A 21,746-nucleotide genomic window follows, 5' to 3' on the forward strand; every position below is an offset into this window, starting at 1 on the left:
CAGGTGTTACCGGCAACACTCCAAATCACAGGAGATTCAAGGATTCCTCGAACATGTACGAATAAATCAAGGCAAAACTCCAGGCATGTTTTTAATGAGGAAATAGAACTATAAAAGGACATAAAGCTCAAAAAGATGATTTTGCATAACATCCCACCTTTAAATAAACACATCAGTTGAAGAACCCATTGTCGGACGGATTCTGACAATGGGAGAGTTGTCACCTGTTTTCCCACAGGTTTGTTTTAGGTCAGTCACAATTATCAAAATAATTTCTCTTTGCTAAATATAAGAATGAGAGAATCTGAAGTTTACATTCATTTCCTCAGTTAGCATTCCATTTGAACTCTATGATCTTGGTCTCGACTTTTGGGTTTCCTTCCAGGTGTTGTGAGAGAGAAGGTTTCCTTCTCTCTCACAACACTGTGGTTGGAATGAGTCCTGGTTTTTTCCTTCTGATGTAACTGTTTAAAGTCCGGTTTCTGGACCGCCTCACTCACACAGGCCTTTTCAGATTTCAGATATACCCACAACTTCTCCATAGGATTGAGATAAGGACCAAAACATTGACTCTGTTGTCCTCAAGCCGCTTTAAAACCACTTTGGCTGTGTGCAGAGGGTTTCTGTCCATCTGGAAGACCAATCTGCTTTTACTTCCTGGCTGAGGTCTTTAGCTGTTGTTGCTTCAATATTTTCCCACGTAATGTTCTTTCCTCATGATTCCATCTGTCTTATGATGGAATCATAAAATTTGTACTGCAGCAAAACAGCCCCACAACATGATGCTGCCACAACCACGCTTCACAGTCAGGACGGTACAGGCATTATCCTTTTTCCTCTAAATGTAACAAGGGTCAGTAAGTCCAATATGTTCCATTTTAGTTCCATCAGACCACTGGACATGTCTCCAAAAATGAAGATCTTTGTCAGTTAACCTCTCAGATGTTTCTGAAGCCATGACATCATCTGAGCTAGTTATTTAAAGAGATGGTAATCATTCTGCATGTAAACTTCTGCTTTTGAGGGCATTGATAGATAAATGTTTGACATATTCTGTCTCTCATTATTCTGGCATTTAATAATCGAAATTATTTTGGTAACTGACCAAAAACAAGACAAACAATTTGGTCTGGTTAATCTACAGACGGGGAGAAAGAAAGAAAGAAAAGTGTAGGTCTGAGTAAACTTTTGTTTTCAGCAGTTGCTTCTCCTATCATTAGCTTAGTTGAAACTAGAAGTTTACGTATTTTCTAACTATCTGATGTTCTGGTCAGTAAGGTCCACCAGTAGGAAACTTATGAGTGACATCTTGTAGTTTGGAGAAATTTGATCATTCAGAGATTGGATGAAATTAGTTAGGCCAGGCTGGCTTTTTAAGAATGCAGCATAATAATGAGCTACTATCTTAAACGGCTCATTTAAGGGAATACATTTTCAGTCTCTCGGAGTCATTCCTGAGCCTTTCCACGCTGGGTCTTCCCACTCTGTTTCTGTCTCCTAGCCCAGCCCCTGAGTGCAAACTGCGCAGCGGATTGGGCCTCGTTCCGGCGCTACGACACGCCCTCCCTCCGCAGCCGGGCGCAGCCACCTGATGCTCGGCAGCCTAAACTTCAGTTCTGACAGCGAGCAGAGGAGCACAGAGCTGCAGCTCTGGCTGTTTCCAACCCGCTCAGCTTGTCTCTGTGGATTTCCGAGGCTGTTTATAAGTACCGTCCAGGGCAGGGAGAGGCGTTGGCTGTGAGGTTCTGCCGCGCCTCGGAGGCAAACTGACTGGAAAGAGAGAAGGGAAGTTTCGGTTAGGACGGTAAGCTTTGCTGCAATGTGTCATCTCAGATTTGGAAAAAATGTCGGACATGTTTCGGGTTTTTTTTTTTTTTCTTTCCTCGAGCTGCAACTGAGAGTTTATCTGTTGGGAACCGACGGAACAAACTCGCCCGACCTGCTGCTCAGGTTGGTCAGGCTGGATGTTTTCTTCGCGGTATTTGCTAGAAACTCTTAGCGCAGACGGACGGGACAGAAATAGCGTCCGTCCACCTCCTCGGTTATATTTGGAGCGAGCGCGAGCGCCCAGGCTGCTGGCTGGAAAGAGAAACATTTCCTGATTTATTGCGTCTCGCGCCCAGCAGAGAGGAAACCAGACCGCGAGAAGAAACTTCCATCAAGGGATGAGATTTTCCCTCAACTCTATTGAGTTTAAGTTAGTCTGTGTTGCAGTGCCGCAGTGCTCTCTTCGGTACTGTACAGTGACATGAAGTGGATATAAGTGTCGCATGGCTACATAAAAAAGTACTTCATGAAAAATAAGGCACTTTTTAATAGCAGGTCGGTTTACATGCTGTTATTTTTTAGCAGGTAAACATGTTTTTCAGACGCCCACACATTGTAATATTCTTTTTTTTTTTAAAATTGCCGCGTTTTCATTAGCTGCTAGGAGAAAAGTGATGAGACGATACACATTAAGAAAATATAAAAGTCTTTGTGTAATTCATCTATTTAATGTGTTTCATTTGGTGATGGAGTTACTAAACTTTTCAATAATATTCTTATTTACTGAATATTGTGTCTGATGTCCATATGATCCAAAAATAACTAAAAGAAGAAACCTTAACTTTAAAAACAATTCACACTTATTCTTTTAAAAACCTGTTTTCGTTTCATGTATTTTCCTCAACACCTACTTCTAGCTTAATTTTACCCTTTTTACACCTTGAACTGTTCATTTTCCTTGGATTTTTCTATCTACAGCATTATGTACCTGTGACTTTTGCGCATTATTTGTCACCATGTGTTATTAAAAAGCTAGACCTGCACTAAATTTAAAAAAGTCACACCATATCACAACAATTTAAATTTATTGCCGACAATATCACAATATTAACCGCAACCATTCCACATTTTTCCGACTCCTATCTTTGTGCTTCCAGCAGTTTGTGTGACATTTATCACCTGGATGATTGCAACAATGTCAGCAGTGAACATACTCACAATTTACTGTACCAAATGGCCCGGAATCGCTTATCAGTTCATAGAAAAATGGGGAAAAAAAACTTAGGTTTTCAAAACAAAATATGCTCTCTCCATCACAATTTGGACACCCTAAATGTCTCGTTGTTGCATGGACCTCGAGACAAAGTGCAAAACAGTTGAAGTCAGGAGTCGGCAGCTTTTATTATCTAGAACCAATTTTTCCCCTTTTCCCTACAAACAAAATGTGTTTAGAGCAGTAAATCTTAGTTAATTCCCTCTTTTTGATGTACACTTACTGTACAAATCCTTTTTATATTTTATAGTTAAAGAACTCAAATTTTTTTTAAGCAATTTTAGGTTTCAAAACAACAATAAAGACATTTTCTTGAGTGAAACATTTCACATATACACATGAAAAATAACATTAAAAAGCATGTTCCTTGCAGCTAAATGACAAAATTAAGAACTGAACAAGCAAAGAAAACAATCATAACATCAGGGTTATAATAGTGTGTGAAATTTATGCAAATGTAGGATAAAAACATAGAAAATGGTGGAATGAGTTTTTTTGTCATTTGTTTTTTAATCTGTACATTATAGACATTGTTCAGGCCTTCGCCAAAGAATTGAAAGGCTACTGAGGACACACAGGGCTCTGGAGCTGCAGGTTTAACTGCAAGAAAACACAACGCTCATCTATGTGTTTATTTTGAAATCTGCTCCTATAAAACATGTCAAACCTGGACCACTAAGATTAACAGACTTTGGCTAAAACAAATGACAGTAACATATATACTGTATATATATATCTAGTTCCCCAGAACCGAACGAGGAGAAGCAGCTTTCAGCATCTATGCACCACAAATTTGGAACAAACTTCCAGAAAACTGTAAAACAGCTGAAACACTGACTTCTTTAAAATCTCGACTAAACCCCCACCTGTTTAGAATTGTATTTGAAATGTAATCAATTACAAATTTATTGATGGAACTTGACTTAATGCTGTGTTTTGATTGTTGATTCTATGTTGCTTTGTGTTTCTGTGTTTGTAATGATGTAAAGCACTTTGAAATGCCTTGCTGCTGAAATGGGCTATACAAATAAAATTTGATTGATATATATATATATATATATATCACTTTTTAGCAAAGTGATAAAATAAAAAGTAGCTACGATGCAAAATCAACTTTTTTGAGCTTTTCATCATGTTAGAATGTTAAAAACAAATCTGGAGTGTTGCTTCGATTCCTTCCTACATTTTACACCTCTAACTGAAGTGATGACATAAATGTGTCACCTAACGTTAAAGAAAAGCTATATTGTGCCTATGAGAAGGTTTATGGGTTTATGGGTCTGTGTGAATCATAAATTGGTGAAACATTGATCGGGTGTAAGGTCTGGAGACATGGTGAAAACTTAACAGAGGATAAAAACATCAGAGGACACAGGCTGTTCTCACGGTTTGCCTAGGGTGGAGGCAAATCCAACTATTTGGATTGGAAATCAGATGTATTGTTGGAGAAGACTGGTGACCTGTCCAGGGTGACCCCGTCTCTCACCTGGAACGTTAGCTGGAGATAGACGGCAGCACCTCCAGACCTCACTAGGGACAAGGGTGTAAGAAAATGGATGTTGGAGAAGAATACCAACTTCTCCACACATACAAATGTTTTTCTTCTAATAGCTAACTTTGATTTGGAATCTATAGATTAAATACACGGAAACGGTTTTTAAAAATCCAGTTATATTATTTTATATTTATGCTTTAAACATTTTGTAATTGCTTATAAATAATAAAAAGCAGTAAAAGCACTGCAAAAGACAAACCACTCAAGTTCAACACCTGAAGATGCTGTATGCATCCCTAAAACAGCAATATCTGAACAGCGTTCTTTTTCTTTTTTTCCCCCAAATTAACACAGCAGAGACTTTAAAGTTATAAACACTTGTGAACGCAAAAGCTGGGAATGAACAGTGATTAATCTGGGGGAAATGCGGTGTAAGCCAAAGTCAACAAAAGCATAAATGTAGGTCGGAAAGCTGCAGCAGCTGCAGCCTTGCTGTGCCAGGCCTGTGAGGTCTGAGTCCAGCAGAGGACCAGAGAAACCTGCTGTCAAGTCTAAACGCAACAAAATACTCCTCACAATCTGTTCCAGCACATTAGATTAACACTGGCCTCAAGTTGAATGTACCGCTCTGACGATGCAATATCTTAGTTTTAAAGGGACAGTATTGCGTGTTTTCCGGCCACATAGTATTATTTTATAGCAGAATCCAGTAACTATGTTGCCTTCAGTTGTTATAAAAATGCTCTATATATCTAATATGACTTAAAGTAAATCTCACTTTGTTATTTAACGTGTTGAAATTGGGCCTCTGTCTCTTTAAAAATTCCTGCTCTTTCTGAAACTCAGACCTTCAGGAAGTCATCATAACGTCTCACTTTTATTAAACCTTTAGCAACGTTTTTACCAGGACTTCACTGAGAAGTAGCTCGCAGAAAGAGCTCAGCAGATGTGTTGTTTCACCAGGTGTTTGCTAATTGCTGCTGGCTAGTCTGAAGGAGCTGAGTGAGGGAGTCCTGGAGGAGGGCTGCTCTGTGAGGCGGAAGCTTGGGGGAGGAGGAGCTGCGTGTTGAAGGCGGTGCTAGGTCCACCCAGGCGTCTTGGACAACTGAATGGTTGCCATGAAGGTTAAAGGATTTCTCAAACTTGTATGAAAGAATCAAAGCAACACTCCTGGTATGTTTTTGATTAGGGAATAACATTATAACATGACTTAAAGGTCAAAATAGTAGATTTTTGCATAATACTGCCCCTTTAAGTTAGCTGGAGAACAATCTTTGGAGTTCAGATCTCCAGAAGACACAGTGAGTTTATCTCAGTCTAGACACACACAGCCGGGTGTTATCTGTATCTGAGCCTTCTGAAATATTCATCCTCCCACAGCTGAATTATTTACTGTTGCACTGACTTGGTTTCACCTCAACACAAACGTCGATGTGTTTGCATGTGTGACAGGAAATGCGACGGCGTTCTAGAAAGAAGAGTGCAGTTCTGGGAGTTCTGCTACTCGTCACTGTCCTGTACTACTTCTATCCGTTCGAATTCCTCCTCACGGTGAGATCCCCGAGCTAAACAAAAAATCAGGTGAATCCTGTCCAACAGGAAACGACACCTGGAAGTGTTTGAGTCTGCTCTGTTTTCCCCTCCAGATGTGGTTCCACCGAACAAGCAAACATTGGTTGTTTGTGTCTTTCAGGGTTTGACTAGACCGCCTCCAAAGCAACTGAGCTGGCAGGTGGAGAGGCTCGTCAGTAAGGAGTCCTGGGCGGAGCAGGGAGATTATCTGCCTCTCAATGTGTCCTATCAGCTGCTGGCAGGAACGCCATCGACTCAGCAGAGTGAGTTCCACTCACAGTTGGCTATTAACTGGTTATATTTACTCAGTTACACTTAACTGAGTAAAATTATGGGGGAAAAAAATTCTTTTAGGAGTATTTTTACTATGCTGTACTTTTTACTTTTACTTGAATATTTATATTATGTGTCACTACTCTTTGAGTAAAATTCCTGGATCCTCTGCCCACTGAGAGTAACTCCACTGAATGAAGAACAAACTTGTTTTAACCAAAACATCACCACACATACACACACACACACCCCTGCAGTTCATATTAAAGTTTTACACATCGAAAGAATTTGATTTGGTTTCTTTTGCCCGAGTTTATTTTACACATATGTTATTTATATGAATCATCATGTAGGTCTGTAAATATCAAAATCTCCACGTCACATCGTTGATCTCAGTAAAAGGTAGCGATATTGACTGACTAACAATTACACCAAGCCCCCAGCTCACACTGGTCAGAAACACACTGATGAGCCCCAAGATGTTTGGAAAATATTCACTGCAAAAGCACAAAATCTTACCAAGTATGTTTTTGGTCTAGTTTTTGGTGAAAATATCTTGGTTAACTTGAATTAAGACAAAACAAACTTATAAAAAACGTTTCTGCAAGATATAGGATCAATCTGTCGATCGACCCCAACAGATCGATCGAGTTGTGGGTGATCGATCTGTGAAAAGATCGATCACCCCCAATTTCTCCCTGAGCTGCTTTTTTTAATTTTTAGACATTAATATTGATTTTAAAAAAGTATTAGTTCCACTATCAGATTATTTCACTTAAAACAGCAAAATTTTTCCCAAATAATCTATCAAAGGAATTAGTACTTTTTAAACATCATTATTAAGAAAGAATTGATTTCGAACAAGCTATTCTATCTTGTTGAAAAGTTACTTGTAAGTTAGGTTTGTCTTATTTGAAGTGTACTGAGATGTCTGCACTATAAACTAGACCAAAAACACTTGGTAAGATTTTGTGTCTTGAGGACTGATGAGACAAAAGCTGAATTTTGGAAGGTGTGTCCCTCTTGCATCAAGTGAAAAACTAACAGAGCGCTTCACAATAAATCAACATACCTGCAGTCAGACATGATGGTGGGTGTGTGATGGTTCTGGACCTTGCTCTGTTGATGGAACCGTCAATTCATGTCTCGTAAAATGACCGTATCAGTTCTTGACTTAAAGCTCAGTCTCTTGTTTTATGTAGCAGGACGACGATGAAGCAAACCACCAAGCCCACCTCTGGATATCTCAGAAAACCCAAAACTAAAGGAAGGTTTTAGAGTGGCCTGGAAAAAGCCCACGGTTAAATCTGATTGAAATGCTGCGTCGTGACTGTAAATAGGCCGTCCATGTCCGAAAACCCTGCAATGGGAACAATTCTGCAAGGAAGAATGGGCCACAATTGCTCCACAAACACTTGATGCCATTTGCTGCCATACGGCTAGGACGGTTAAGATTGGATCTTCTCTTTTAAAACATAACATTTTTATTAATTTAGTATTAATAAAAAATTCAACAATCAAATTCAGTTGTTTTAGAAAAATTAAATGAACTCTAAATGACACCATTAACAAAGTGAGTGTTCTGGCCCTCTAAACCTCACTAAACCTCTGACATTATAAACCTGATTGTATAAAAACCCGTCAGCGTCTCTCACCCTCCTCCTCTCTGTAGCAACACTTTGTAAAAAAAAACAAACTGTAAAGCAGATTACAGTCTGCCTCTGTCCATTAACTAATGCCTTTAAAAGGACTCCATCATTAAAAATGCATGAAATAAAGTGACAAATCCATTTATCTGTTTTTTTTCCAAATTTAACTACAGCAGTAGTCATTTTAAGTGTATCAGTAATTTGAGGGGTTGTGTGTTTTATTAAAAGCAAAAAATCAGCATTTGTTGGGTTTAGAATATTAGATTATAAAAAGAATGACCTCATAAACTCCTCCGTCTCACTATTTATAAAACATTATATTTGTCTGCCTAGGCTTGTATTCGATAAGTTAGAATATTGCTACAGACCATTTATTTCAGTAACTCTGGCCTTAATTTATGTTTATAAAGATTTTCTGCTTACAGTTAATGAAAATGATATTTAGAATTACATCAGTCATTACATTTTAAATGGAGAAATGCGAACTTAATGAAAATGATGTTTAAAGCTGCAGCTGTCTCCATGTCGTGACGGCATGTTATGAGACAGATAATCTGTGAAAAGATCGATCTCCCCCAACTCCTCCCTGAGCTGCTATTGCCGTTTGAAGAAATGCACAACAACCGACCAAAAACAACCAATCGGAGCCAGGAGGAGGGACTTGGCGTCAACCTCAAGTACTCACTGCTCAATGTACCAATGGTGGAGAAACAAAGTTTTTCCTGTTACAGGAAACCAGTTTATCCTCCATCATCTGTGGCACAGTGTAGCAAAGAACAGAGGATGTCAATTTAAAAAAGAAAAAAATTTCCCCACATATTATCCATCTCATACCATTTTAACAAATATGTAAAATATATATATATATATATATATCATAAAAGTTACATACTGCAGCATTAATATTGAATAAAAGTTATTTTCAAAAAGTACTTTTCAGGACTCATGTTCTAATTCATTAATATGACTGTGTGTAGATTTTCATTCCCGTCTGGATACATTTCAGAGTTCCTAACCATCGGAATGTCGTCAGTCAAGCGGAAGAAGGGCAGCTACCTGGTTCCCACGCTGCAGTCGCTCTTCTCTCAGTCGTCTCCTGAAGAGCGCTCCTCCATGGTGGTGGTGGTGCTGATCGCAGACTTCGACGTTCACTGGGTAACCAGTACCGTCAGGGAAATCAACTCAACGTTTGCCTCTGAACTGGACCGAGGTCAGCTTTTAGCCATCCACGTGACCCAGAAGTGGTACCCTCCTCTGACAGGTGCAGCAGATGAATTCCAGGCAGGCAGGAAGCTTGAGTAAAGTTCTTGCCGGTGTTTTATTCATGCAAGTCTCTCTGCTTCTTCTTGAAGGCTTGAAGAGGAACTACGACGACGCTCCCGACCGGGTGTCGTTCCGCTCCAAGCAGAATGTGGACTACGCCTTCTTGATCCACTACAGTGCAGGTCTGGGCCAGTACTACCTCCAGCTGGAAGACGACGTCTTTTCAGCGCAGAACTTTCTCACCACTATTCGGAGGCACATTGAGGAGCAAAACACAAAAAAGGGCACCTGGGCGATGTTGGAGTTTTCAGCCCTTGGTTACATCGGGAAACTCTACAAGTCCTCCGACCTTCCTCTTCTGGCTCGCTTCCTTTTTCTCTTTTACCAAGAAATGCCTTGTGACTGGCTGATGTCTCATTTCCGACAGCTGATGACCCAAAGAGAGACCATCCTCTTTAAACCCTCGCTATTCCAACACATGGGCACTTTTTCGTCATTCCAGGGAACATACAACAAGCTAAAGGATAACAACTTTGAAGAGGGGCTGTACACCAATCCCTCAGCTGAAGTTTATTCAAACATTTCCACCTACCAGAAGAATTTCCCCAAACTGGCCTGGGCTCCCGGGGAGGGCTTCTTCTGGGGACGCTCTCCAGAAAGAGGAGATCATTTGACGGTGGTGTTCCAGGAGCCGGTGGTGGTGACGGGGATACTGGTGGAAACGGGATCAGGAGGAAAGGACCTCCTGGAGTCCGGTCAGGTGGAGCTAGGCCAAGATGTACTCACTGCAGCGATAAAGAGCTGTAAAACCTTCCAGTCACTGGGAGCTTTTATGAATGGGAAATTTGAGATGCGAGAGGTAGACAAACTGCGCGGCTCTGCCTCTTCATGTCTGAGGATATCGGTGACAGCCGGGCAGAAAGACTGGGTGATCGTTCGGAAAATAAGAATCACAACGAAGTCCAGCGCATCCTGACGCCAAACGTAGCTGGTCTGTCTGTCTTCCAGCCTGACTAACATTTGACTTTCCAGTTGGAGTCAACATGCATGTTACGAAACATCGACATCGACCGTGCCTCAGTGGAGCTGCTTCCAACCTGGAGTTGTTTGACCAAAGCAAACAATGTGCAGTGATTAGATAAGCCATAGCAGATAAGCAAGCAAATCCATTTGGTCTTTGTGTTTCTTATTGTAGGACTCTGCAACATTTTTCGTTTTTTTTTATGCTCCATTTTCCTCTAAACCTTTTTACTTAAAGTATAAATCACTTTTTGCAAATGTTTTCTTGCATCACATTTTCTAGAAGGAAACCCGTGCTACCTCACACATCAAATGTGTCATTTTCTTGGACCAAGGCTTGTGTGCATCAGTCTTTATTTATATGTAAAACCCTCAAATCTATCTGCTCGTAATATCTATCAGAGTAGCTGCGTTTCCATTGACTATATGATTGCGCAATTTGACATATCGAAAATAAATTTGCTGCTTCAGAAATACAGGTTTATCACCAAACATTTTGGTTAATAGAAAACCATTTTTTTTTGCATCACACAAGTCACATGGTCAGTAAGTGGATATCACCATCGGCAGAAACCGCAAAGATGACAACAGGAAGTAGTAGAAGGATAATGCAGTGCTCATGTGTAATTTTAGTTGCGTTTCTTATTTAGTAGAAACACTGCAATTGCGAAATTGTCTTGTTTTCAATATTAGTGGAATATTAACAAGGTATTGGGCACATTTCTAATGGAAACACAGCTACTGTCAGGCTATGAGTAGTTGTTTTCTTTTTTGTTTTTTTTCCAGTCAAATGAACTGTTATCGTTTATCTGAACTGTTTCAAGGCAACAGATGTGTGGCCTGAGGCAGGAGTCATTAGGAAATGTGTTTTCTGACCAAAGCTGTTATTTATGCAAAGGTGTGAGTTTGTCGGACAGCAAAAACTGCTGCTAAATGTCCTGCTACCCAAAACCATTAAAGTTATGCACCAACTGGTTACTGGTACAAAGGTTTACTGGCTTTTATTATGACTTTTTCCACATCTACGGCTACGGTCAAAATAATATTGTTCTAGACCAATAAATCAAACCAATTTTTGGTAGAAATTGTTTCTATGTGGGAAATGGTTTACCAGCAGGTGCATTAGAGTAATTGGACTCTTGCAGTCATTCTAATTTGAAGAGGGGTTAGACTCCAGATTCTAACTGAAAAGTATTCCTCCTGAAAATCTGGGTAAAATGACTTGTTTCAGACATTGTTCAGAAGAACAGCTGAGCTTTGGTTATAAAGATGGTGAGGGGAAACCTATGAAGTTCAGAAAATGGCCGGCTGCTCAACTGAAATGATCCCAGGTGCTATGAAACTGAAACAAATATAAGAAAATTTTGGGAAAAAAAGAGAAAACTACATTTCTGATATATTGAAGCATAGGCAAAACAGCCAATGATGATGAAGAGGGTCTAGAATTACCTGTTAGGTCTGTAACAATTAGATAATTTCTATGTGAAGCTAGCCTGGCCATTGCTTTCTTACGCAGTTCTGCTCTATTCTCATCTCCCTTCCATTCTCCGTCAGGGACTTCTGCTATTGAACTCGATTTCTCAGGATGCATGTCATCTGGGCCAATCGGCAAACAAAAGGAGTTGTGAATTTTTTTTTTTTTAACTGTAATCTGCTTGTGGTTGCAGCTTTGTAATGGGAGTGGAAGAAGTGAACAAAGCCGTTCAGCAAGTGTTGACCTTGCTTCCAAATATGGAACAGTTAGCGAGGGGGATGTTTAAGACAAAAGGCAAAAGTCTGCTGGTTTTCCAGTTGGCTCAGTTAATTTCTGGTAAGCTTCATAGCGTTTCTCCTTCACAATTGAGCCGGTGCGTTGCATACAGCATGCCGCCGCCAAACGTTAGCGATTTAGTAAAATCAGTTCCAATCATTTAAAACTTCCACAGAGACCACGCCTCCAGCAAGCTATCATTTCTTCATAGCCAAGGGTCCAGACCCTCTGTCCGAAGTAAAGAACAAGGGGATGCTTTTTACCAGGCAAAAGTGAAGCAAAACTATCAACAAGAACCTCCCTCCATGTCACTGTGGTAGATGCTTACAAATACAATGGATACAGGCATAGAGGGAAATATACACCGAGATGTAGAACAGGTTGGGAAGTGCAGACGAGACGCCTTAGAGGTGGATCTTTAAGAGTTCCTTCAAAATAGCCGGGGTCAACACTGTTCTAGTATGGCTCTGTAGATCATTACATCATCTTGAAACGACACATGAAAACAATCTGAATTGTCTTTAACAGGCGTGGGGACTGCTGGCCAACAATCCTTTGACAAATAGAGTGACAGAGTTGTCACAATCCTTGGTGACAGCATTCAAGTAGATGGGAGAAGTTCCATTAAACTTAAATTTATTTTAAAATTACATGCAGAGAAGGTTTCGATTTGTGAAAGAACACACTGACTGGCCAGAACACTGCAATCACACAAAATCTTACCAAGTATTTTTTGGTTTAGTTTCTAGAATAAATACACTTAGATTGTACACTTAGATTATGAAAAGTAACTTTTCAACGAGATATTGAAGCTGGCTTTAAGTAAATAGTTCCCTAATGTTGATGAAAAAGTACTAGTTCCACTGGCAGATTATTTTACTTATAACAAGACATTTTCCCCATGATTGGAATAAAGTCTAGAAGGTAGCACAGCAGCCTTAGAGGCTAACATCAGCTTTTCATACTTGTGTTGATGAGTCAAAAGTAGAAAAGTAAAGAGGGATAACATTCTGTGCAACAAGCACTTTAAAACTTCATTCATATTTTTTGGTCAGGTGTTTTCTATTTTTTCTGTTTCAAGATCAAATGCTTACTTTAGAAAGAGCTGGAGAGGGGGCGGGAGTTTATGTTTCCTGTTTTGTATAAAACAATTTAGACTGTTACTGATTTTGTTTCAGATAAATCTATAAATACCACATTATATCTCCATTTACTGAAGGTTATATCCGCTCGTGCATGTGTGGCAGTCAGTTAAAATTGTTTTCAAAAGTGTGAAAGAAAAGAAGAACTCCTAAGCAATCTGGCATGAGCAGAAGTAAATTTTACCCAACAAGTATTTATTTGGTTAAAACTGCCGACAGATATATTTATAAGTCAATAACACAATATAAACTTGTTGGAACGCATGTTTTTGCTCTGATGTTGGTAAAAAAAAAGAAAAGAAAATAGGACAAAATCTCAGAAAGAGGGAGTCCATCAGTTAATCTGATAATCCCTGCTGTGTCCTGTGAACGTTTACAGTACACACCAGGTACAAAATGGCCTTTGGCTCATCCAGCTGTTATTATTGCAGCTCTCCATTAACATCATTTCAACACGCTAATCCCTTTCCATTGAGCAACTATAATACCGTTTGTCTCCTCATTATGAAACCAGCTTAAGTGAATGGAAAATAGAAGTGTAAATGGGGCAACAAAAAAAATATTATGAAGTTATCTTAACCCTTTAACTGTCATGACGACACCGGTGTCCTCATGGACCCTCTGACTCACATGCAAGCATTTTGAGGGAGACAGTCGAGGGGTTTTAATGTGTTAACCTGAATTCCACAGCAGCTTATTTACATCGATAGAAACATCTTTGATCAAAATTCTAATCTTTTGATCCAAATTGAGACTGACATGCATTATCTGCCAGAGACATGCATGGTGGATGAGCTGGAGGAAAACAATCCCTTTTTCTTTTGTTGCGTTCAAGGACGCTGGAACTCATAACACCGATCAGCTGACAGAACAATGAGACACACAGAGCTGGGATGGCAGCTTCTATCCAAATCATGCAAGTCTGTTAAACATGTTTCATTTGCTTTGAATGTGTTTGTTACTAGTAAAATTGTTGGAACAGCTTCTGTTATCATTTTTTACCTTCTAGTTCAAATTCTCCTAGCTAGCGCCTCTCTGGCCTGGGGGCGGCTCCTCTTGTGTTTCCATGGGGACTGATCTGTGGGGCCAACGCTCGGCTGGAGACCCCAGCTCTGGGGGAGGAGCTTCGGCTACATAGGAGGTGCTTTGTATGAGCAAACAGTTAGGTACCCCTGAATGGTTGCCAGGGGAGATTCGAGGATTTCACAATCATGCATAAAAGTACCAAAGAACACTCCAGGTATGTGAGGCAGTAAGATTATAGTATGATGAAAAACCCAAAACATGATTTTTCATAATGCCCCCCTTTAAAGTGACAGTTCAGATTATTTAGAAACAATCAAACATTTGTAGAAGGTTGCCTTTAGATATTAGGTACCAAAAATGTATTAATAATCACACTTTATTTGAAAAAACAAAACAAAAAAACACTGAGAAACTCTGCAAACAGATTAAATCAGGTACAGTATCATTACATATTTCCAAAAGCATTGGACTCCAAATGCCTCAGTAGTCTGCAATAAGTTGTACTCTGACTTCCTGAAAACCACGTTTTATAATGTCACTCTTTATTCATTACATTTGCCTTGGTGTACCGTATAATTCTGTGTGGCGTTCCCAGTATGGACTCTGGTATGTCTTGGGTTTCACTGCCAACACTACTTGTCAAAGACGGACTCTTTTCAGTTGCACTTGTTGGCTTGTCCTTCTGTGCGGCTTGAAGGTTTTGTTGAGCAGGAGATCCAGGCTCACGTCTCTGTGAGCCCTGGCTCCCACTCCCAGCGACGGAGCGGTTCTGAGACTCCGACCGGACTTTAGACGGGTCTGCAGCTTGCTCAGGTGCGTCCTCGCTGGTCTGAAAGAGAGTTTATTGTATATTATTATTATAAAACGATGGATTATCAAAGTTAAAAAAGCACAATGGAAGAAGATACCAAAGAGGGCCACATACACACACACAAAACAATTAAAGATAAGAAATTCTTCTGGTTTTTCAATTTTACAGTTTCACTGCTGCTCTTATTTGCTCAAGTGTGAGAACTTATAAAATAGAGTATTGTTTGCCAACTACACCAGAGAGAGAATTTATGTAACTTTTAATCCTGTGTTAACCTTTATGGTGCGTTCAGTTTGACTCAGATCCCAGGTGGAAATACAAGGAGAAATACCCTGATGTTGGAATTCAGATAGGGAAAGTTGGAGATTGTTGAGCAGCTTTTTACTGTACAATGTCTGTTTATAACCATTAATGTTTGAAGGCACAACATAGAGACAAATACATTATCAGCTTGTATTCCTACTAGTATTTACATCCAAAGCAGCCAGTCATACTGGTTTGCTGACGTGGAAGTAAAACAGGTTCAGTTCTGGCACCACAGACTGAAGGTCCGACTTCCCAGAAAAACTCATTCGCATTATTGTCATTGTTAGCAGTAGCAGCTAGCTTAATTAGCAGCCAGAGCAATAGCCTAAAAGTAGACAACTGTATCTGCTACGGACTGGCGACCTGTCCAGGGTGCACTGTTGTTTCTCTGTCATGTTCCAGGGACGGAGATTCAAATTAAATTCCCGTTCTTCAGATCGATCAAAATTTGTGTCGAACGTTTTAGCTGGTCTTCAGCAAAAAAAAAAGTTTTTATTTGTGCTGCTTCTGCTTTGCAGATATTTACAAAAGTTTAAAGGTCAAAAGATCAACCTCCACCCCCACATTATCCAAATTACACGAAATTGGTGTCTATCGTTTGCCATGTTTGTGCAGGAAACTTTTTTTGTTTGTGTGTCTTTTTAAAGATATTGATTAAAAAAAAAAACGTTTCCAGAGGTCACCAGGGGTCAAGCCGATGCCCCTCAATTTCACAAAATCAAACACAATTGGTGTCAATCAACTCTGCCATGGCGTTGCTGGTTTGTGCTGATGAAATGTGCTGCTTTTGACTCGAAGACATTAATGAAAGTTTAAGAGTTAAAAGGTCGACCTTTGACTTTGTTTGATTTGAAGGAGTCTAGTTGACCTTTCATAACCTCTTTAAACATTTATTAATACTATTAATGATAGCAGAATAAACAAAACATTGTTGCTGCACAAATGTAGCAGAAACATTTGACACCAACTTTGTTAGCTTTGAATTTTTGGAGGGTGTAGAACTCCACTCAGGCAAAACCCAAATAAAAACCCAAATAAAGTTGTTTCCCCCTGTAGGACTCTGTGTATAGCTGCAATGTTGGGAACCTTGTCATAACATTTTAAAGGCAGAAGCAAGAATCGATGAACAAACTTATTTTTAGCTGCAAGCCTGGAGAAAACAGCTCAGCTTCTGCCAGCGCTTCTGAATGATTATTACGTAATGCCAGCGACGATAAACTTTACATTGTCGTGTTGGGTTTCGGGCTCAGATCAGAAAGTTCTAGGATTTATTCATTAAGTCATAGTGGAAGCTGTTTGTCTTTCCAAAAGTAAAAATAGTGGAAATCAAAAGATTATTTAAAATTTGCATAATAATTTGAGAGTTTTTCTTCTTTTACTCATAGAACATTGAGAAATCACAGTGTTTGAGGATTGTGTGAATTTTAGATTTCTGACTTGCTTTTTATGTTCTGCAGGCCACATCTAACGAGAAACGCTTTTTTTTTTTTTTTTTAAACACGCACTTGTTGGCATTTGCTTAGTTTTTGCTTCCTTGTTTTGTTTGTTTTAACATATTTTTTTCCACATTAAATCCCCACAAATGAATTAATTTTTAACTTACATGTAGTATTTTATTTATATGGGATTCAGGGGAAGAATCTAATGTATCACCAGAAGACACTGGATTTAGCACTTCACATTTTATATTGGTATTAATTTCCCAACGGGAAAAGGGAAGTTGTTTATTCCCAAACCTCTCCAAAGTGACTTAATTACTCTACTGGGGCTGATGTTACTTGGAAAAAAAAAAAGAAAGAAAGAGAGCCTAATCTGCTTCTACAGAACACACAACATTAGAAATGTATCTTCTTCAAGACATTACTGAAGAAACGTCCTCAAAATGTTTTTTTCTGATATCGACGGCCTGTTATTTAGGGACGCAGAAAGCAGTTTTTTAAAACCAAATTTAGGCCTGAAGATGTACAGTTGTAAAAATAAATTAGGGTACCTCACGAGAGCTGAGTTTCTTTAACATTAGAAAATACTGACTTTATATATTTTTAAAAAAGAAAGAAAGAAGATTAAAGAAAGAAACTGAAACAAACAAAAAAAAACCCTGATTGCACATGATTAGAACACTGTTTTCCTTTTTTGTTTTAACACTTATTTATTTTTAAAGTAGAACAAGTAGAGAACAAAACAACCGATCCAGTTTTGCAGAATACAAGAGAAAAGTAAGAAGATTATAGTCTGCTAATCAACTCTAGTTATTTACCTTTTATCCCTTTAACTGGGGGAAAGCAGCACCAATACAAATTGCCCTCGATGTTCAAAAAGTTTATTTTTTTTACAATTTCACGTGTCTCTTTAACTACACACTCCCAAAACTTGGATATGCAGCAGCATTCCCAAAACGACAATTTTTATCTTTAAATGAGCCTCCGATGGTCAAAGACATCAGGGAACCTTTTGTAATTCGAAGTGTAAATATAATAAATTTGAGAAGCTTTGACTTAATTGTTTCTGACCCCCTCATATATGTGTGGCATACGGGGTTTTCCAAAAATATTTTCTGTGTTTTGCATACTGATTTGGGAAGACTTCATCAAAACAACCTCACCCTTTCCCTGCATCAGCCCATGCAAGGCCTGCAACTATGAGGATGTGTGCAGAGAGGACTTAGCTGCGACCGGCCCTTTTTGAAATGAACCGCAAGACTCATTCAAAGGATACAGTGCAAATATTTGCAGCAGCAAGAGACGGTAGGAAAAGACAAATCTACTACAACACAGATGGGACTGTTTACATTACTAGCCGCTGTGAAATTCATGCCCACAAGCAGATATATATTTTTTGTTTTTGAACATCCCAATCAATAGTTACGTTTCTATCCAAATGTGGCTTAAGTTGTTGTGGAAAAATCTGCAGTCTGTGATCCCCTAGCTGATAGGGTGCACACCAAGTCCTTTCAAAATCTCTGACGACTATAAAAGTTGTCTAGTGCACCTCAGAACTCAGCTCAAATGTATCCCAGTTACTCTCCGATTACAGTGTACAGTATTGTCACGAACAGAAGAGAGAGAACACCTGTACTATACTCCCCAGGGCAGTTTCGGAACCATTCAGACCTGAATTGGGACCGAAACGCCTCATGTTGCTTGGGTTGGTAAACACCTCCGAGGTGAAAACAACCTAAATGACTCACAGTCACAACAAAAGGATCAGTGACTCAAGGAACACGACTGACTCTTTCCGTTTGGCATTCCCCAAGTAAAACTGGCAAAACTTGATCTGTTAGAATTTTTACTTCCTGCATGTGGTAAGTAACATATTCTGGGTCAAACTGGGGGTTAAGAAAAACCCTTTTGAATGAAAGTTGGAACATCTACCAGGAAAAGACAAAAAGCCCCATTATTAAGGCACCTGGGGCCACCGAGCTCTGGACGTACATAAAGAAACCTTAAACATGAAAAATGCTGTAATCAATGAATTTGTTATTGTTGAGTATTTTTTATAGATTTCTAATTGATTTTTTTGGTAAAAATTAGACCAACCACATCTCCTATATGTAGCTTCTCGTAATCAAAAATAAAAAAGTCAATATAAAGTTGTACCAAATTAGCATAAAAGCAAACGTCTGGTGGCGATGGTAGAAGGAGTTTGTTCTGTAATACTTATATTACAGGACAGCTTTTCACATTGATGGAATTTGGTGGAATGCAGATAAAAACAGCGTTGATTTGATTGATAAAATAATATTTAAACGCATAATTGTAATTGTGAAAGTTGCTTTTGTGGTGGCTAGCAAGCCACAATAAACTTACGGTGGGCTGGATTTTGCCTCTGAGCCTTGAGTTTGACACATGTGCTCTAAATGCTCCACCCAGCTAACATTTAGTGAATATGAGATCTGGAACATGAGGGCAGCTTTAGACACTAACTAGAGTTTAATAATCATTAAATATCTTTAAAACACAGTCTGAAATGATCTTTTGCAGTTTTTCTATTTTAGCAAATCAGGACTTAGTTATAGCCTTTAATTTGGAAGAATGGATTCGTCTTACGGTCTGGAATATTGGAAAATTCTTTATTTGAGTTCTTCATGGTGGTAAGTCATGCGGAACAAGGAAGGAAAAACTGATATTCACAGATGAGTGTGCTGATGTTCAGACAGTACTATGTTATTCCTGCCATAAAATTACAGATTTGTCGGATTAATACAAATCTCCCACACGCCACCTGCACTGTGACCTCAACAGGAGTTTTTACAATGTAGAATTTACGACATGCTGTTTAAATTGTTAAACATTCCCAGGGACTACTAGCTTACAAGAGGGACATTTGTGTCCATGTAACGCTTCATGTACTCTGTTTTTCTTTTAAATAAAAAGGAAAAAAATTGTGTCGGAAGCACTTTGCTGTTTGGTTACTCTCCCCCTGCTGTGATATGGCTAAGGACCACTTCTACACAGTCCAGTACTGTGAGAGCTAAATCAGGTAAGTAACCTGGTCAGGAAGCGGCTGTTCTTTTTATTTCATGTTGCATAGGTGTGCAACATAGCAACTCTATTGACACAACCTGAAGTATCCAAACTGTTACAACAGAAACGACATTTATTAATTTGTCTTGATAGGGTCACTTTAGAACCGTGATGGAGCTGGGTCTCCACTGGGGGGTCGTGAGCTAGGATTATTCAATATAAAAGTACTAAAATATGATTAAAAAATTTGCTGTGATAATTTTACTCCTACAGTATTTTTGAAAACAAAATGTTAATATAGCTATTATAAATTGCATAGACATTATAGCCACATTTAATTAGGTTCTATCTCTCTGCACTTTGCCTACTGTTAACTTACTACTACTGTTGCTTACCCCTCTGACACAGTGACTTGCCCTGTTGCCCACGACCAAAATAAATAGATTTAAAACGAAATGTAAAAGCAGCAAATCATGAGCACCTCATGAAAATCAATTTTGAACATTTTTTTTAAACACAGCACATAAAATTTACGTTGGTTTGGCTTGATTTATGAGAGTCAGACTGATTCATTTTGGCTGCAGCAAGATTGTTAGCAAATTGTTCCAATTTTCACATTCCTCAAAAATGCTGGACGAGGAAAGAGCAGCGATCAGGACGTGCAAAGGGTTGGAGTGACAAGATGGAGGCAGATAATCTGTTGTGGAGATCCTTCAGTAAGGGAGCTGAAAGGAGGAAGTGAACGTATCACACTGTTTGTGTGGACCTGACCTGCTTGCCAACATCTGTGTTCTTGCTGCCTCTGCCTGATTCTGATTTCCCCTCCTCTGGTGGGCAGATTCCCCACAACTTGAGTCTCCTGAGACCGTCCTTTGAACGGGCAGTTGGGTCGATGTGGTGGGCTGGGATACGAGTTGGTAAATCCCAAGTGCCCTTAAAATCTGGCCAGGTTATGCCTTTCTGTAAACCGCATTAGAGACATGCAGAATGGTCCAATCAGAGACTGCCTCAAATGAAAACAGAACAGGTGAATAGTTTAGTGCGCAGACCTTCACCCCTGGGAGCAGATGACCCCTGCTGTTCACAATGAAGGAGGTGTGACCCACGTGTGCACTGGGTCGCTGCAAACAGGGAAACCCACAATATCGTCACCTTCCGAAAATAATCTTTTTCTTTTTAATAAATAAATAAATAAATAAATAAATAAATAAAATCACCATCTCCTTTTTGCCAAAAGATGATTTCTGGGGGGCTTTTAGGAAATGATTACTTATGCCTTTATTTTAGTAAGGCGACGATATTTACAGATAATCATAGCAGGAACAGGCTGTTGATTTCCATAACTACCTCTTTAAAGCCTTTAGATGTGCACCAGTTCTGCAGCCTCTTGGATCCAAAGGTGCCCTCATACTTTTATCCAAAAAAAAATATATATAAAAAATTACTTTACGAAGTTAGAAAAACAATATGTCATTTCTTGCCGTTTACACGAAGTGAGTTTACCTGGTTGGCTGAGAAATTGGAAGACATTGTTTCATCTGCTACCGTCCGAATCTGTTGTGTTGTTGACTGGTCGCTTAGCAACTCTGTTAATCTGAACGCTGCTGAAAAGAAAACTACGGAAACCATCTAGGACAAGGGAGATTTTATTATTATTATTGCTCGCAAACGGGCTCTCAATAAATTTGCATATACACTTATTTCTCTCATATGGTCAGAGAAATAATTAATGTCAGTTTAAAATGTCACATATGTACAACTTTAATTTTAGCCACGCAAAATTGTGCTCACATATTCTTAACTCTTTGGTGCAGAGAAGTGGTTGAAAATCAATCTTTTAACGCGTGTTCATGTTTGCCTGAAAATAACTGAAAAATAGTCCAAGTACTTAGGATGTATTTTTTTCCCCCTTTTTTACAAGATGTTTCTGATGGAT

The 21,746-nt window shown here is 39.1% G+C and overlaps 2 protein-coding genes across 4 annotated transcripts; one reads left to right on the forward strand and one right to left on the reverse strand.

The window, feature by feature from the left end:
• Nucleotides 1-1,589: 1,589 nt before the first annotated feature.
• On the forward strand, nucleotides 1,590-11,296 carry LOC114146072 (alpha-1,3-mannosyl-glycoprotein 4-beta-N-acetylglucosaminyltransferase C). 2 transcript variants are annotated; one of them, XM_028019837.1, is made up of 5 exons: nucleotides 1,590-1,804; nucleotides 5,988-6,086; nucleotides 6,229-6,370; nucleotides 9,036-9,290; nucleotides 9,382-11,296. In XM_028019837.1, the coding sequence occupies exons 2-5, from the start codon at nucleotides 5,991-5,993 to the stop codon at nucleotides 10,266-10,268; spliced, it is 1,380 nt and encodes a 459-aa protein (XP_027875638.1). In that variant the 5' UTR covers nucleotides 1,590-1,804; nucleotides 5,988-5,990; the 3' UTR covers nucleotides 10,269-11,296. The 2 variants fall into 2 exon arrangements, with proteins under 2 accessions (XP_027875638.1, XP_027875641.1); XM_028019840.1 differs by lacking the exon at nucleotides 1,590-1,804 and adding an exon at nucleotides 1,820-2,265.
• Nucleotides 11,297-14,748: 3,452 nt separating this feature from the next.
• Nucleotides 14,749-21,405, reverse strand: cfap126 (cilia and flagella associated protein 126). 2 transcript variants are annotated; one of them, XM_028019852.1, is made up of 5 exons: nucleotides 21,314-21,405; nucleotides 21,158-21,220; nucleotides 20,860-20,931; nucleotides 20,582-20,770; nucleotides 14,749-15,059 (listed from the first exon to the last, which is right to left on the reverse strand). In XM_028019852.1, the coding sequence occupies exons 1-5, from the start codon at nucleotides 21,338-21,340 to the stop codon at nucleotides 14,766-14,768; spliced, it is 645 nt and encodes a 214-aa protein (XP_027875653.1). In that variant the 5' UTR covers nucleotides 21,341-21,405; the 3' UTR covers nucleotides 14,749-14,765. The 2 variants fall into 2 exon arrangements, with proteins under 2 accessions (XP_027875653.1, XP_027875660.1); XM_028019859.1 differs by lacking the exons at nucleotides 21,158-21,220; nucleotides 21,314-21,405 and adding an exon at nucleotides 21,028-21,149.
• Between the last annotated feature and the right edge of the window lie 341 nt (nucleotides 21,406-21,746).

This window comes from Xiphophorus couchianus, chromosome 1 (assembly GCF_001444195.1).
Source record: "Xiphophorus couchianus chromosome 1, X_couchianus-1.0, whole genome shotgun sequence".
Lineage (NCBI taxonomy): Eukaryota > Metazoa > Chordata > Actinopteri > Cyprinodontiformes > Poeciliidae > Xiphophorus > Xiphophorus couchianus.

What these genes read in the sequence shown, in the direction of transcription:
- LOC114146072 (XM_028019837.1), top strand. Translation starts at nt 5,991, where the DNA reads ATGCGACGGCGTTCTAGAAAGAAGAGTGCAGTTCTGGGAGTTCTGCTA. An exon ending in CGTTCGAATTCCTCCTCACG is followed by an intron (nt 6,087 to 6,228) that starts GTGAGATCCCCG and finishes TGTGTCTTTCAG; the next exon opens with GGTTTGACTAGACCGCCTCC. An exon ending in GTGGTACCCTCCTCTGACAG is followed by an intron (nt 9,291 to 9,381) that starts GTGCAGCAGATG and finishes TTCTTCTTGAAG; the next exon opens with GCTTGAAGAGGAACTACGAC.
- cfap126 (XM_028019852.1), bottom strand. Translation starts at nt 21,340, where the DNA reads ATGTCTTCCAATTTCTCAGCCAACCAG. An exon ending in CCAATTTCTCAGCCAACCAG is followed by an intron (nt 21,221 to 21,313) that starts GTAAACTCACTT and finishes TTTGGATAAAAG; the next exon opens with TATGAGGGCACCTTTGGATC. An exon ending in ACACAGATGTTGGCAAGCAG is followed by an intron (nt 15,060 to 20,581) that starts GTCAGGTCCACA and finishes ACTCTCTTTCAG; the next exon opens with ACCAGCGAGGACGCACCTGA.